At 37.0% G+C, this 17216-nt stretch overlaps 1 protein-coding gene across 2 annotated transcripts in view; it reads right to left on the reverse strand.

Annotated features, from left to right (window-relative positions):
* Positions 1 to 6172: 6172 nt before the first annotated feature.
* The window catches only part of Ggh (gamma-glutamyl hydrolase), a 33789-nt gene continuing 22745 nt past the window's right edge, over positions 6173 to 17216 (reverse strand). For both annotated transcript variants that reach the window (XM_021256083.2, XM_021256084.2), the window contains 5 exons: positions 15549 to 15687; positions 13812 to 13918; positions 13639 to 13729; positions 8508 to 8645; positions 6173 to 7077 (listed from right to left, as the gene is read on the reverse strand). In XM_021256083.2, the coding sequence (XP_021111742.1) occupies positions 6956 to 7077; positions 8508 to 8645; positions 13639 to 13729; positions 13812 to 13918; positions 15549 to 15687 (597 nt within the window). In that variant the 3' untranslated portion in view covers positions 6173 to 6955. The remainder of the gene's footprint in view (positions 7078 to 8507; positions 8646 to 13638; positions 13730 to 13811; positions 13919 to 15548; positions 15688 to 17216) is intronic.

Consider the following 17216-nt stretch of genomic DNA (forward strand, 5'->3'; position numbering starts at 1 on the left):
AAAATGAAAGCGTTCATCTTAATCTCTTCAGGCCGCTAAAAATACATAAAGTAGATGGGTTATAAATAAGAGAAACTTACTTCTCACATTTGGATGCTGGTAAGACTTGAGGTCAAGGCAGTGCAGATTTGGTGTCTGGTGAAAGTCTATTTCTGTATCAGAGATAGATGTCTTCTCACTTCAACTTTAGCAGTAAATGAGGAGAAGTGTCTCTCAGCCTCTTTTATAAGATCACTAATCTCATCCCTGAGGGCTTCAACTTAGTCACTTCCCTAAACCCTCACTTCCTAATACTATCACTGTAAGGATTAGGATTTCAACCTATAAATATTGGGGAGACACAAACACTAAAAATTCAGACCATAGCAGCACTCAATTATAATATTCAAGATTACTCAAGATCTGGTAACTTTAGTGCAATATGTTACCAGATCCACTGTAAAATAGGTCGATCCTTTTGGAAAACAACCATATAATTGAATGAAAAATCAAGTTTCCTGGTAATCCCATCATGGAGATTCTAACTAAGGAAATTATGCAAAGATACAGGGGGGGAAAGCACCAAAATGTTAAACACATAATAATCTGTATTGTTAGAAATCCAGGTCGGTTCTGACTTCCAGTGCCTATTCAGGAACCAGGGCAAGGTGTCACCTAGCCCTGAGAACTGAGCCTGCCAGCTATCACGGTGCCTGAGAAAGACGCAGCATTAAAATGTGCGGCCAGATGTCCCATTTCTCTGTGTCAGAGGCATCCAGGAGGTTTCCCTGGGTGACATTTGGCTGTCCCGGGCAGTGATGGGCAGCCAGGTGCTCCATCCTCAGAGGACATGAGGAAACCACCACTGCTGTGGAATGTGTGTCCTTCTTTCCTTCATGATGACCATGAAGACAGACAGGTGAGATGCATTGCTGCAGGTGTTAACTGGAATGCTCTGTGTGGATTTTGGTCTGTGAACAAGGGATGGCAAACAGTTGTGACTCCAACAGAATCTCTAAAATCCAGGCTCAGACAGACAGCTGCAGTCAGAAGTTGGCTGCCTTGGCGCTCAGTGGGGGTATAGGCTTTCACTCTCAGGGGAAGGGAGAGGGGCCATTACACTCCAGAGCATAGCATCCACCATTTTTTAGTGGTTTTACACAAGTCTCACAACCATAAGAGAGGGTAAATAGAAAGGGAAGTCCAAGTCAGAACTAGCTGTGGGCATTTGGAGGTCAGAACATGTCAGGTAGCCATGTAGGCTGGCCTGGGCACAGACACAGACATCTATTTTCTGGTTTCTGTATCAGATGCTTTGACATTTGGAGCCTTCCTGACCGGGAAGTTCCTGAAGGAACTGCCCCTCCCAGGATAACTCTTAGAGATAGCAAACCCTCCAATAAGCCAGTGTGCCTTTTATAAGCAAACTAACCAGTTCAGCACATTTCCCTTCTTTATGAGCTCACATACTATAAGACACATTAAGGGATCAGAGGAAGCATACCTTCCTTCCCTATACACACAAGAAAGAACTGAAATACAGTCATCACTTTCAATGGCATTGGAGATCATAATTTAAGCACAAGAATAAAATAGGGCTTTTTACCACTTGCCCTGTCTTAGTTACTTTTCTTTCATTGATAAGACGACCTATCCAACACTCACAAGTCAAGGGAGGAAAGGTTTATTTAGCTTACAGTTTGTAGAAGTTTCAGTCTATAATCGGCTGGCTCCAAAGCAGGGTAGCATGGCAGAAAGACGTTGACCAAGTGAATCAGTTCATGGCAAGCAGAAGACAGCAAAAGCAAGCAGCAAGCAAAGGGAGAAGACAAGCCTCTTTCTGTTCCTTATATTGTATCCAGGGTACTGGGATTAGGGCGGTGCCAAACCAATCAGTGTACTGATTTGCCACTTTTTTTTTTCTTTTTTGTGGGGTACCGGGGATCGAACTCCAGTCCTTGTGCTTTCAAGGCAGGCAGAGTGTACTGATTTAGTAATCCCACACCCTTAATCCCAGCATCACACTTTAGATTCAGCTACCTCTGAAAAACCCCTACCTGTCACCACATGAGGCTTTGGGGGAACATCTAGACCTAAACCATACCATCCCCCAAATTAAACCTGACCAGTAAACACTGGGCTGGATGAACTTTTCCATACACAGGGGAGTTCAGCTCCAACATGCTGATCACAAGGCAGTCACCCAGCTGAGTCTGAGTTTGGGGCTGGAGCCTGATGGTGTACAGCATTCGGTGAATCACAAAACTAGGACACCTCCCAAAGGCCTCCACACCCAAGGAGGCTGGGTAAGTAAAAGAAAAACCAGCCTGGCTATCGAACTCCTGAGGGAGACTAGAGAGAACATGGAAGAGAGAAGGTTGGGATTGTGCAGTGGTTGGTGGTCTGGAGCAATTCTAACTCAGGAGAATTCTGAGGAGAGGAGAGGAATTAGTGTCAGCTAGTACTAGCTTTAAAGTGACCGGTTTACATGTCCCAAGAGGGCAAATGCTGATAATTTTTAAGATATAAAAATGAAACATATCTCTGAAACAGAAAAAAATGCCCCACCATCCTCCTGACCACTATAAACTGAGCCTTAGTCTTCCCTAGACACAGGCACTCAGCCTGCTGGCTTGCAGAAAGCTGCTCACTCCTGAAGCTTTCTTCAGTCTAGGTTCATTGTCTGGGTACTAGACTTCCTCCAGTCCTCTTCTCTTGCACTTTCTTATTCCCTTTGTGCACTTTGGCTTGGATCTGCTCCACTGTCCAAGTTCAGACTATGTCAAGTAAAGTTCTTTCCCTGGTTGAACACTTATCCACCTCCTCTGCTGACCATTCCTGAGCTGTTGAGCTCAGCTTAAATGCTCAGTCATTCAACTCTCCCAAAGGGCAAAGATCCAGCCAGATGGGATGGTTGCGCAGTTAAGCAAAAGAACCAGGACACAAACTGTATTTGCAACTGTGTGAAAACATGCCAAGAGGAAAGAAATAATGCAAAGATATTAATTCATTTTTAAAAATTATTATTGTGACATTACTAAAGTCTATTCTAAGATCCTTCTAAATTTATGCTGTGTGGCTATATATAAAAATAGGGGTCAGTTATTATCTTTAATTTTACCAAAATTTACAAACATAACTTACTCGTTCCTTTGTTTCTGGGAGAAAACTAATAAAGAGGAACTAAATAATTTAGATTATTTAACAAGAAAGGGAAGAAAAGAGGAAATGCCCACTCTCATTTCCATTTATTTTATCAAATTAGAAGAGAAAGGATAGCTTTAACTATTGAAAGAATAAAATTATTATTCTAATTCAAGTTGAAAACTTTTATGATGCCATTTCATTTTATAAAAAGTGTACTGAGTAATTTTTTTAGATTCTCAGACTTAAAAATTTGAAGAATAGTTTCAAAGGCCCTGGAGTACTCAGGGTATAAACAGAGTTTCATCATCAAACCACACAAAATTTGCCCAAGGTTATGCAGTTAGGAAATGGCAGAACTAGGACGTGATCCTTGGAATCCTGCCACCGGTAGTCTTTCCCACTCTGGTCCTCCGGGAAGTTGGAGGTAATAACACGTGGACCAGACAAGAAAGAATTGTGATTTTCTAGTTTAGGAACAGTTCAACTCAATCCAGCTATCCTAAAACAAATATTGATTAGGCTTCATTAATGAAAATAACAAATTCCCATTGCCCACCATGATAATCTAAATTCTCTCCCATGCTGAGATTCTTTAATTCTCAGAAACCCAGGAGTTTCTTCCTGAATAACTTTGAAAGGGATTAATTTGAAGTAATTTTAGCAAAAGATGTTAAAGTGACATTGTAAATTCTAAAGATAATATATATATATACATTATGAAACAGATTGGCTCAAAATTAGAAATCAAAAGGAGTGTCAGACATTGGAAGCCTAAAAGCATGCCAAATTTATGCGAAAAGGAACATGTCCAAAAATGAAAATTAATCATTAAGAATGTTTCCTTAAATTTGATGAAGAAACTATGACAAGAGTTAGAGTACATTATGATGAGAATCTGTAGGTAAAAACATACAAGCCATGTCCGCCTTTGTTTAAAACACCTCTCCTCTCCTCCCCATGTCTTTACAGATGATCCAGGAGTACTGTACTTCCGGATGGATTTGGGGGCCTTTCCTGAAGGCCTCCCCAGAAGCATCTCTCGGTGTATGCGGGCCTACCTCTTCACCCACCCTGAAAAAATTTCCCTCACCTAGATTTTTTCCCAGTTAGGCAGCAGGGGAAAGGAGATTTGAATTTTATATACAGTCCATACATTCATGTACATGAAAGTTTCTGCCCTTTAATAGATACTTAAAATTGTTTTTCATTAAGTCACTCAGGACTTCCTCTTAGAATGGAGAACATCCTGCACTAAGAATAACTCTGTTTATACAACCTTTAGTATTTAAATACATATAATAATCATACCAATAAATGTTGTTTAGATTTAAAAGTTCCCTAAAATCAACAATCATAAATGGTTAAATGCAAACACCAGGTAAATGTTAGGTTAGCTGGTTCTCTCCTGACATCTAGTGTGTCTCATGTATTACTGCAAAATGCCTTGGTTAATTCATCTTAGAATGAAACTGATATATGGAGTAAAAGCTTTATTCATGTTAGAATAAATAGAAAGGTTTGTTAAGTGTAATATTACTCCTACCAGCATAACAAAGCTTCTGTTCTGAGGAGTGAATTATTTCTTAATTCTTCCCACAAGAAGAAAGTATCTAATGGCGTATTTTCTTGCAATTTCTTTAAGAACAGGAAGATCCTGCACGCATGTAGGGCTTATCTATTACTACAGTGAGAGAGAAGCAATGAAATCAGGGCCCTTACTGAAGTCCTACTGTGTTAGGCACTGGGCTTGTGTACGTTCACGTGAGTTTTCACTGTGCTTTTGGAAGCTATCATCCTAACTGCAGTCTCAGCCTACTGACAAGATTTTGCTCTGCAGTGTGGAAATGGAGACACTCAACAGCCTTTCATTAAATATCTTGTGCTGGGCCTCACTTTATATACAACTGTGGGCCCCTAGGACCATCCAGCTGAATAGAAATGAGTGCAGCATGGGCCCTTAGGATGAACATTTTCGCTCCATTCCAGATATTCCACATAGGTAGGAGAATAAGAAAGCTGGGGGTAAGAACATTGGCAAATATTCTCTAAAAACCTTTCAGAACTGAAATCAGCTGTGGGCTGGGGAAGGCTACACACTAGCTCTTTTTTTCTGTTTCTTCCTTTTCTAATTCACACAAACTCTTAGTGACTTTCTTTTAACCTGCGTTCCCTCTTGCTAACAAAGAAGTGTGTGCCCTGTACCGTTCCCATGCTCCATACTACTGTCAGGAAGCCTTCAGAAGTTGCCACTTAGTCCCTTAGGGGCTCCCCAGACTATTGCTCAGCAACATCAGCAGTAATCTTCTAGCCAGTGTCTTCTGCTCCCTCTGACACAGTGGTGTCTGGCTTGCGGAAGGACATTCTTTGCTTAATGGCCTGGTCTTCTTACTCATTCTCAAGCCCTTGCCTATCCTCCTGCTGGTGGTGGAATATGGAAGGCAGGAGTATGGGCGACTTTGAAAGAGATTCTGTATGTGGAATAAATTAAGTCCAGCATGAAGATTTCAAACAATACATGGATGGGAAAATGCTAAATTTAACAAGAGCAGAAAATAATTGATCATTCACATTTTCTTGCATTGTAGTCATCATCAATAAAGTAGAGTAAGAACCTGTAGGAGCAACTGGAAGCCAGTATCATGGGCAGAAGGACTGATGCAGTTATTAGCACTCTGCTGAGACAAACAGATCTGTATGGCTGCACTACAAATGGGCCGGGAAGAGGCTTGCTATGGTGAGAAGTAATAGTGTTCCTTTTCTAGTGGTGGGAGACAAGAACTTGTCCAGGAAGGGTACATATGGCAATAAGGAATTCAACAATGCAACTAAGTCTGCCATGCTGCTATTAAAGTTCTTTTCTAGCTAACTAGATCTGACAGTCCTTCCAATTTCTGTTCTATTTGTCCCTCCTGGCCAAAGATTATGATTTATCTTCAGATTAATGTTTCCATTTTTCTGCACATAACATCACCCGTAATATCCTCCAACATCTTTTCCATTTTCTCATGTTTTATCTTCTATTGCCACAGCTCTGAAGACCACAAAGAACAGAAGCATAAAATTACTTATTAGAAAGAGCTAAAATTTTTCTCTTTTCCAACAGCTTGCTTATCCTCAAGGAATTCCTAAATTTCAGACTTTTGAGGGTTTATATGGGATGGTGAGGGGTGGAGGCAGCACAGATTGAGAAATATATTAAATTTACCATAATATTTAATGTCTGACTGCTTTTTAATTACTTTCTATGGAGGAAAGGTTCATTTACAAGTAGTCACAAGTATTTATCAAAGGCCTACTGGGCTAGGCATTTTGGAAGATAAAATCTTCAAGACAGACTCCACTTTCAGGATTGTGCTCGTTAACTGTGGAACTGAAATACAGTGAAGGAGATATTTTTGTGTATCTCTACACACATACACACACACACAAACACACACACACACACACACAAAATACCCCTGAAACCCAAAGGAGGAAGGCATCACAGGGAACAAGAGGCAGAATTTGAAAAGTCTTAAGCAAAAACGGAATGAGTAGGAAGGAGGTGATGTTCATTTCTAGAATCAATAAATTAGAAAAAAATTCCATTTTCAATCATTTTTTCTAATCTTCAGATCTTGGATGACTTTTCCATGAAAAACACTCTGATTTTATTTCATTGTTAAATTATCAAATGCACTATAAATAATCCTATACTGAATGAACAATCAGAGTCATGCACATAGAAAGGAAATCTCTGTGGTTTTCTAATTGTACCATGATTAGTAAGTAATTTCAACAATTTAATCAAGGAATCATCCACAACTGGTCATTAATACATTGAAAATTTTCAATTAAACATGTAGCATTGCTCAAATAAAGAAACATTTCCAGTATAAATTGGAGAGTGCTGATAAATCAAGGACTTCTCCTCTTCAGACTGAGATTCAAAGTGATGATTGTTTTTCCGAGCTGAAAAGGAAAAAAAAAGTGTTTTTAAAAAGACTGGATGACAAGGTTTTCAGGATACTACTTTATAATATTTCTCCCTACAATCAACATTATTAAGTAGAAAAAATACCAACAAGACAGGAAATATTTTATAAAATTTCCCCCAAAATACGGTAGTGCCTGATTTAGACACGACGGTCTTCTGATACAGCACCTGTACTTGACCCACACCAGATCCTATGTTGTCCTTACTCCTTGATTCATTCACTTACTAAATGGCTACATTTGTAAGTGATGGATAAAGAGCCCAGAGATAGAAACATGGATAAGACAAAGGTCTAACATTAAAGAGGTCTAGACCATTATCCACACAGAATCTAAATGGTGCTGTGTTTCTAGTTTACCTTCACTAAGATGCTACAAGAGCAAAAAGGATGAAGAAACCGGTGAAGTGAAGGCAGATGGAGAAGTCAGGCACTTCAGACAAGACAGAACTGGAGGTACAATAATGTCTAGTCTGGCTAAAGTTTGGAGATGAGGATGAGAACTAGAATTTTATCCTTAAACCAAAGTAAAGTACATATAGGCTCCCAAAACTGCAACAAAGCCTGTTCTGCCCACTACTGTTCTCAATGATTCTCTCACACAGCAGGAAAATGTTCTTTTGGACTAATACTGCAAAAGGAGTTTCGGGGTTTTGTTAAATTGGAGTTTTGTCATGAAATCAGCTGTTCAGGGGCATAATTCTACAGCAGAATGAATTCATTAAGGAAGTATTTGGCTTCTGAGTAAGCATAGCAGGATAAATAAAAGTTAGGGGCAAAATGGAGATAAGAAGAACACAAGGTCCACTAATCTCTTCAATTGGCGTGACTCCTCCAAGTGATGCTTTATTTCTGGCAAGCTGCATCTCTACCTGTTTTACTGTACCCATATCCCTCTACTAAAAATAAGGATCTACAATCAAACTCCACACTTAATCCATAAGCATAAAATAGCATGAAAATCTGTATCTTCATCACAAAAATCAGGCAAAGCTTATTAACTTTCTCCAGTGTGATAATGGCCACAGACAAGTAGTCTTAAATGGTAGGAATACACTGATTTCATAGCATTGCCTTGAAAAAATAACGTCTAATTCTCAGAAGTTGTTATAATTCTAGCATTATTCCTAAAAAAAAGTAACTGAGTAGAATCTAAATAAGAAATGTTAACAAAAAAAAGAAAGAACTCAACTTTCTTTAAATTATTGATATTATTGAAAAAAAATTCTTCTGGTTTTACCGGAATACTACTTCCTCAATTTCAGAGCTTTCATATTATTTAATATTTGTTATTTTTTAAATTAAACCTATAGACCATATGGAACAAGAGAGTACATAAAAACCCAAATAATAGTAATTTCCTTCAAAACTACACTACAGTGCTAAAATCATGTAGCCACATATCACCTTCAGAAACAAAAAAATCTGCTAAATAAAATGCAGTCTTCACAGCATTAGGTGCATGGGAAATTCCTTTTAAATTTGGCCATTCATAAGGTGCTTTCTCTGGATGCCACTGGACAGCATATACTGGATACTTATATCCTGTATGAAGAACACAAATTAAGAATGATTTAAGATGTTACTTATAGTTAAATTGTTTCATGTCCTATGTAAAACGTTATTTTATAACTCACTATATTAGACAAAAAAAACTGTACACATTCTCTAAGACACAAAGAATTTAGGTTCATAGTCAATGTGAAAATCCCAATAATATTTCACTAATGTGCAGTGTTTTACAATTTGCAATATATTTCACTTTTCCAAGTAGTCATAGTAAAGTAAAACAAACAAACAGTTCAGCCTTGGAATATATCCAAGTTCAACAGTCAAGTGCGTATTTTTGTTTTGTTTTTGTGCTATTTTTTGTGGACTGATCCCAGGGCCTCACACATGCCTAGCACATGCTCTACCATTGAACTACATCCCCAGCTTCAAATGCACATTTACTTAGTGACACAACTTTCTTTTATGATGGGACTCTTTCTTGAGGTATCGCAAATTATAAAAGGTTGCAACAAAGCAAGTATAAAGAGACTGAAGATGTGGAGAGAAGGAATAACAGTAGAGAAGGCCTTTCAAAGAAGACAGCTGACCTGAGTCTTTCAAGATAGCTGAGAGTTCATCAGGAGAAGGCAGTGGGGAGAAACAAGATTTTCAGAGAAGAGAAAAAAACACGAGAAGCAGTAGAGAGTTGAGGATATTGCTATGTGGGGACCGCCATGCATCGAGCCATTCTCATAGGAACACAGGCTACAGGGGAAAGCACAGAGACGTGTGCAGTAAATGACCTGGTAAATCTAGACTTTATTCTCCAAGGGTGAAGAGCCACTGAGGGGTTTTGTTCAAGCAACATGATCACATTGGCATCTCAGAGGGATCACCAGGGACTGGCTGGAAGATGAATGTGTGGAATGGTTAGGAGGTAATTCAGGTAGAAAGCAGTTAATTCTGAAGCAAGGTGAGATGGACTGGATAGGCAGGAGGAGACAAACTCAAGAAAAATTTGGGAAGTAGAAATTGGCATGAGTATTTTAGAACTTGAAAATGAGGGCAAGAAGTCAAGGATGGTTCTAGGTTTCTAAGTCTGGATGATTTGGTGAATTGTGATGTCACCAACTGATATAAAAAATTCAGCAGGGAAAATAGGGTTCGAGAGATGATAAACTCACTTCATGTTAAGTCAATCAATACTTCTTACAATATCCTGGATGGATATTATTTCTAAACATTGATGGCCACCAACTAGATTGACCAGTGTGCTATGGTTTGGATGTGTGCAACAGAATTCACGTACTGGAAACAGTTCCCAGTGTCACGTTAATGGTATGTGAAGGTGGAGTCTTTGAGAAGTAATTAGGATTAGGTGAGTATGAAGGTGGGGCTACATGATAGCATTAGTGGATTTATAGGGAAAGTAGCGTGACCTAGCATGCTTGCTGTGTCCCACCATGATGTACTCAGTGATGTTAAGATGCAACAAGAAGGCCCTCATCAGATGCTGATGTGGATGACAGTGCCATGCTCTTGAACTTTCAGCTCTGGAAATGTGACGGAAACAAACCTCTATTCTTTATAAGTTAGTTCTTTACTTATAAAGAATGGATTAAACACAAGATTATGGCCAATCTTTGAATAACATGAACTACTTCCACTTCACTGTAGTTTATTTTAATCCAGTACCTTGTCCTCTCAGGTAGTTCTAGACAGCCTCACCTATCAAAAACAAGGTGAAGAGTCCCCCTGACTTAAAACAGATGGAATGCCCTCTGGGCTCCTTTCTTACTTCCAACTTCTCCCAGTACCTATCTGCCTTCTCCATCAAACTATGTGCCCAGGAGGCTGCTCTTAAATTTACAGTCACACATTTTTTTTTTTTTTTTTGGTATCGGGGATCGAACTTGGGTCCTTACACTTGCAAGGCAGGCAGCAGAACCACTGAGCTAAATCCCCAGCCCTCATTTTTTTATCTTCTGGAGATACAGAGGCCAAATTCTGTAAAATGATATCTCTTAGAACTTTTAGCTGAAACACCCCTTGCACTGCATTTCAAGACTTTTATTGCTACTTTGTTATTGCTACTGTGTGACCACTTATGCTACCCAGTACTGGGAAACTTCCCACTTCTCCAGGAGATAGTTGCTTATACACATAGGTGAGAAATACTCTATAACATACATACTTGGAAGAATATACCCAAGTTGATATCTAAATACTGGTATACATCTACTGAGATATATACATTAAAGATAGGTATTATTTAACAGAAAAAAGAAAATATCCATATATATCAACACATTTAATTCATACCATATCCACAATCAACCTTTAACACTCAGATTATTCTGCCTCACCAGGACTATCAGGGCATAGTATCCTTTACTATATTAGGATTTACTAACATTTGTCCCTGTGTACAGCTAATATTCAAGCCTGAAAAATACTGGCATCTTAAACTTCATTATTTTTACTGAAAGATAAAACAAAACAGCTATCACAGCAACTTTGTTGGTTACCATAATGGATTACAATTTTTTCCTTTAATTCTTCTTAGTACAACTCAGGGACAAAAAAGTTAATTCGGACCCAGTGGCATGGCTGCCAACTTACACAATGAACAAACTATTTATTCTATTTTCCCTGGTTTCTTCTACTTTTTATTCCTCCAACATTCTTTCCTCTAGCTACTTTTCAAGTTTCTAAAATTTCAAAAAATCTTTTATTTGAAAAAATTTTTGAAAATATATACACACAGCTTAAGAAATAAAATGAGCACCTGATTATCCATCACCCAGACTGAGATAAAAAATATAACTAATAAAACCTCTCCTGTCCCTCCCAAACTGCACTCCTTTCCCTTCAGCACAGTAAAAAATGTAATAAATTAGTCGTTTCTGCTTTATTTACATTTACCACCAAACATTACAATGTTTCCTTTTTGCCAAGCTTGGAACATCATATAAATGAAAACATATAAACATATATTGTATATCTCCTTCAGCTTTTTTTTCTTTAACTGAAATTTGTTTTCAACACTCATTGACACATGCAAGTGTGCTATTGATTTTAGCAGCTATATAGTATGCTGTTGCATTAATTTATTTATTCTTCGTACTGTTGGATATTTGAAGTGTTTTTCTTTTTTTACTAGTATAAACAATAATATCACATTCATTTCTATTTACACAGAAAGGTTTCACTAAAGTATTGTTTTTAAATCAAAGATACAACAATTGAATAAGAGGACTAGAAAATGTTATTTTAAAATGTTTTCCAATGCAGTGGTGGCCATTTCCACTCCAACCACAAGTACATGAATTCACTCACTGTGCCACATCCTGGGTAGTACCTGTGACCAGCAGACTTCTAAATTTTGCCAATCTTGCTGCTTTAAGATGGTTTTCCACTTTGGCTTTCATTTGCATTATCCTAATTAGTAAATATACTGAGCAACTTATCTCACTGAGGCACATGTGCACAGGACAATCAAATTTCTCTTCTAAGGGACCTATTCAAATCTCTTCTCCATTTTTAATTGGCTAATTTTTCTTCTTAAACATGATTTTACTTTATATAAGACAGACATCCTTTGTCAGTTGTATAAATTATATTTCTTTTTCACTTTTATGCTATTTTTATGAACACAACTTTTTAATTTGATTGAATTCATCAGTATTTTCCTGTATTGTTTGTCAGATATTCTTCTTCTTTATTTTCTTTAAAACCTGTTACAGTTTCCTTTTCCACTTAGATTTTTTTATCTACTTTTTTTCAATAAAGAAAAAGAGTGTCTATGTCACACTAGCCCCCTTGCCTCCTTGCCTTCCAGACTTCTGGATGTGTATGTTAGAATTTCTCAACACTAGCCTCCAAATTCCCACCTTTCTGTCAACACATTTTATATTTCTGGCTGCCTGTGATAGATTCTGAATGTTTTCTTCCTTCAGATCTACTGTCTATTGTAGCTCACTAATCTCGCTTTAACTAACCCTCTGGTTAACCTGTCTTCTGACAGGTTAATAATTTTTATTTAAATTGCTTTCATTTCAAGTAACTAAATTGAATTCTTTCCAAATCTGATTGTTTCATGCTTATATTTTTGAGAGTTTATTTCTTTAAAACTTAAAATATAGTTATAAAATATACTGTATCTCATAATTCTAGTATTGAAGGTTTGTGCAGAGCTGACTCTGTATCTGCTATTTCTGCAAGTTGTCATAAATGGTACTCTGCTTCCTTGTGTATTAGAGATTTGGAACAAAGAAATTGCTAGAAGCCTGGAACGAATATATGGTCTTCCCAACAGAATTAACTTATATTTGCTTCTGCAACATATGAGTGTGCACTACCAGTCTAAGAAAACTTTAAACAATGTTCTTGACTTGAGATTTGTCCGACTTCCCAGTTAGAATAACACAGGCCATACTAGGAGACCAGCCCATCGTTATGAGAGCTCAAGGCTTATCTCAGTTACCTAACTCCTTCAGTGAATGTTCAGGATGGCCAACCCCCTTGCAGCTCTGTGGTCAGGATTCCAGGAATAGTCTGAGGTACACAGTCTTTTAGGTCCTGCTCCAAGGAGTACCCTCCAAGTAACAAGTCCTGAGCTTTGTTTCAGTCAGCTGATTCAACAATAATGCTGCAACAATAATGCAGTCAACTCAAGAGTTTGGGGCTTGAATATCCTTATTTTTTGAACTTCATTAATGAATTTTAAAAGATATTTTTCTCCATCAGTTACATATTTTGTTGTTCTCTGGAGGAAAAGCTGTTAAGGTCCTTAACCTGTCACCGTGTTACAAACAGAAGTCCTGTGCTTCATTTCCTCCCAACCTGCTATTCTTTTCTTTTCTTCTTTATCACCTTATTCTAGAAAATATCAGGTAAACTGATTTGGAACATGGATAAGTATGCCTCCTGTTTCCAAAATGCCCTCACTTCCATCTGCAGGCCCCAAAACAATACGATTCCATTCATAAGCAAGGAGATATGTAAAGTCCAAATTAATAAAGTATACATGCTGCAGGATTCATACCTTCCATTGATGAAATGAACTCAATCTTGCCATCTGTATTTGTAGTTAATACATTGAAAAACTTCTTTAAGTTTTTATTCATCGTAAAATTCTAGAGTATAAAAATAAAGCAAAATGATTAATTTTTCAGTTATTCTAAATATATTAATTTAATTGTTGAACTAATATGATACCTTAATGGAGAGGCTCCACTTGTGGAAATTTGCAGTCAGAGGTTCTACTGCTAATGATTGCAACAAGTCAGGAGGAAAATTGTGGAACATTCTGCTCTTTGATGCACCTGAAATAATTATGCACAGAAAAATAATTTAAACACAAGAAAAAAATCTCCTTCAGTCACAATATCTATAGCCAAAAACATGTCATTATTAAGACATAATCAAGATGATAAGCAAAACATGTCATTTCTGTGGAAGTATTCCAGTGAAGTACAAAATGTGTTTAATATAAATCCAAATATCCTCCAGACTTAAGAATCTTTTTCCTAGAATTTTAATATGAATAAACAAGATTGTTCTCATATGAGAATGTGTAGGCTAGCAATAAACAAGCAGAGACGGGCTGGGGATTTAACTCAGTGGTTCCGCAGCCTGCTTTGCAAGCACAAGGTCCTGAGTTTGTTCGATCCCTGGTACCAAAAAGAAAAAAACAAACAAACAAAACAATAAGCAGAGAAACTTAACTCTAGATTTCAAGACATCTCTGAAAAACAGATAAAATTTTCCAAATCTGTACATACTTGTTTTCCTGAGAAAGGATCCAAAATTTTTAACATATTGTCAAAGGCATCTCAGATTTAAAAGGTTAAAAAACACCAACAAGGTAAAAAAAAAAATTAACCAAGCCACAGAATTTTTAGGCAGTAAACAGATCAAAGAAGGAATATAGCTTAGTGGTCAACACTAAAGACTCTGTAGTTACACACACAGACTCAAATACCAACAGGATTATAAAAAAATATTCTGATGTTCTCAAGTCTCTGATGACAGATGTTCCACATCAGGCCCCTCATTCTTGCTAATGGCTTCCATGAGAACTCCATAGCTTGAAATTCTAGTTTTTATGGTATTAACTGGGTTTTGCCACATGGCACCAAGATGTAGTTTGATCAAAAACACATACTTCTTACAAGGTTGTTGTAATGATTAAGTGAGATAATGGAAGAAACAACTTTCAGAAGTATAAAGCATTATATAGGCTCTATGTATGACTACTATGACTCTCCTTCCAAAATCCTTATCAGAACAGGAACAGTTGGTAGCATTCAATTGTAATGACCCAGAGATAAGTACCCAGTACCCTTAAGAATCATATCTACTTATACTACATGATATACTAAAGAACAGGTCTGATCTTTGCTCTTTGAATTTTCTGAGTGATAAGACTGTCTTTATTATACTGATGAGGTGATGGTATCACCAACAATGACACTCAGAACTCAAGAAAGTGCTGCCTTTACTCAATAACCAGTAGTGCCAGCGAACTTCAATGTCCAGAGTTTTTATTGGAGTATCATTGCAAAAGCATGATTCATTGAATTACTGACCACATGAGTGAACTCAGTTCCCGGTCCTTCCCATCCCTGCAAGTGGAGCTGGCTCAGTGTCTCGATACTCTAATCATGTGGTGCCAGTCTTTCTGACCATCAGCCCCATCCTGAAATAATCTAGAGCACACTACCATCACTAACCTGTGCCACAGAGAACTTTTCTCAAAAAAAAAAAAGAAAAGAAAAAATTCAAAATTTCTTAGGTTGTCCTCACAAATGAATACAAGGGATAATCACTCATATCTGCAGCCTGCATAAATAAATTTAAAATGTTATGAGCATTTTTCTTTACTTTGATACTTGCTGCTTACCAATCCTGTTCATTAACCATACTTAAAATGTTTGGGAGGCATATTCTCACCTTTAGTGAAGCTCAATGGCAATGTTGTATTCTCAGTATTTGTCACAGTTAATAACCTTTCCTCACTGATCAGATAGACAATCTCTTCAAATCCAAGGCATGTACCCCACACAGGAAAATAGTCTCCATCATCAAAACTCTTTCGTAAGAAAGAAAAAACAATGTTGATTCAAATTTTTCACAAAAATTATACATATGGTTAGCAGTTACCAGCTAGCACCCTAGTTATTCATGGGTTTCTACAGAATTTTCAAGGATCTGTAAGTAGACTTTCAATTAATTAATCTGTATTCAGACCAAGCTCTCATACAGGCTAGAAAGAGGGAGCTGTGGCACAACACTATATATCTTGTCCCAAAGACTATAAAAGGTCATGGGTTGTTTGGTATAGCTATTAAAAGATTTTAAGCAAGTACTTCAAATGCTAAAAGCAGTTATTTAGGGAGATACTAAAGGGAAGGTTAAGGAGATACTAAAACCAGAAAGATTAACTAGAAAATGGCTGTTAATAGTTAAGGAGAGAAACATAAAGGTCTAAACTATGGTACAAAGGTAAGCCTCATGTAAACGATTGCAAAGGAAAAATCATAGGTGTTTCTTGGTAAATAAAAGTGTCCTAAGACAACTTTGAAGAAAGATCAAAAGAAATTGAATGAATTGGTAAGAAGAGAAGATTTCAAGAGAAGATTAAAAATCAGTAACATAGAAAAATGGTGACTACATAAAAAGAAGATATGAGGCCAAGGGGAGATACTGGGATTATTAACCACTGAACAGTTTATCCCTGGTATCACCAGGGCAGGGAGTTTGTTTACATACTGACTCCCAAGCTTCACTTGGGCAGGTGTCATTTTTAACCAGCTGATTCTTGGTTGCACGAGATACACTTGTACATCTGTTTGTTTTATATTGACTTTTTTGGTATACTTTTTTATTTAGAACATTGCATTTGCCTTTGATGTTTATTTCTAGTGAAATCTAGTAAAGTTCTAGTTATTTTCTTTTACTAATTTGTGTTTATTTTATTTGTGAAAAATGACCTATAATTTTGTGCTACAATCTATAAAAACTCTTATCATAAGTCTATTATATAAAATTTTATACTTCTCCAGAACTCAATGATATTCTTTTACAATACAAAATGGACACATTTGGGACACTGAGACTGAATAGGAAGTTAGTGCCAAAAGATCTGCAAAAGAAAAAACTGAAAAAGGGAGAAATGTGAGCATATCACAGAGGAAAAGTCTATGTTAGGAAATGGAAAGACAAAGAAGGTGTCTCTTTATTGTCAACTATTCATAATATAGAAATGATAAAACTTGAAAGAAGAAATGAAACTAAAAAAATTCTAATAGTGGTCAATGATTATAATAATTCTATATGAGTAGGGTTGACAGAGTTGACCAACATTGAACAAGCTATCCTGTAATCAAAAAGAATGGAAAAAATATTACTATAAAATTTTATGCACCTTCTGGACCAAACAATATGGAACTCACTTGTTATTTATTCAAAACAAGGGGGTTCAAAAAGTCAGTTACAACTTAGATTAGGTCTAATAGACCAAATAATTGAAAAATACAGGATACCAAATTACCAACCAAAATGTCCATCATTGATGTCTTCACCATTGTGTTTAGTGGATAGATATTTTATTAAAATTAT

Source organism: Heterocephalus glaber, unplaced genomic scaffold (assembly GCF_053883595.1).
Source record: "Heterocephalus glaber isolate CG9 unplaced genomic scaffold, H.glaber_assembly_v1.0 deba00001553, whole genome shotgun sequence".
NCBI lineage: Eukaryota > Metazoa > Chordata > Mammalia > Rodentia > Bathyergidae > Heterocephalus > Heterocephalus glaber.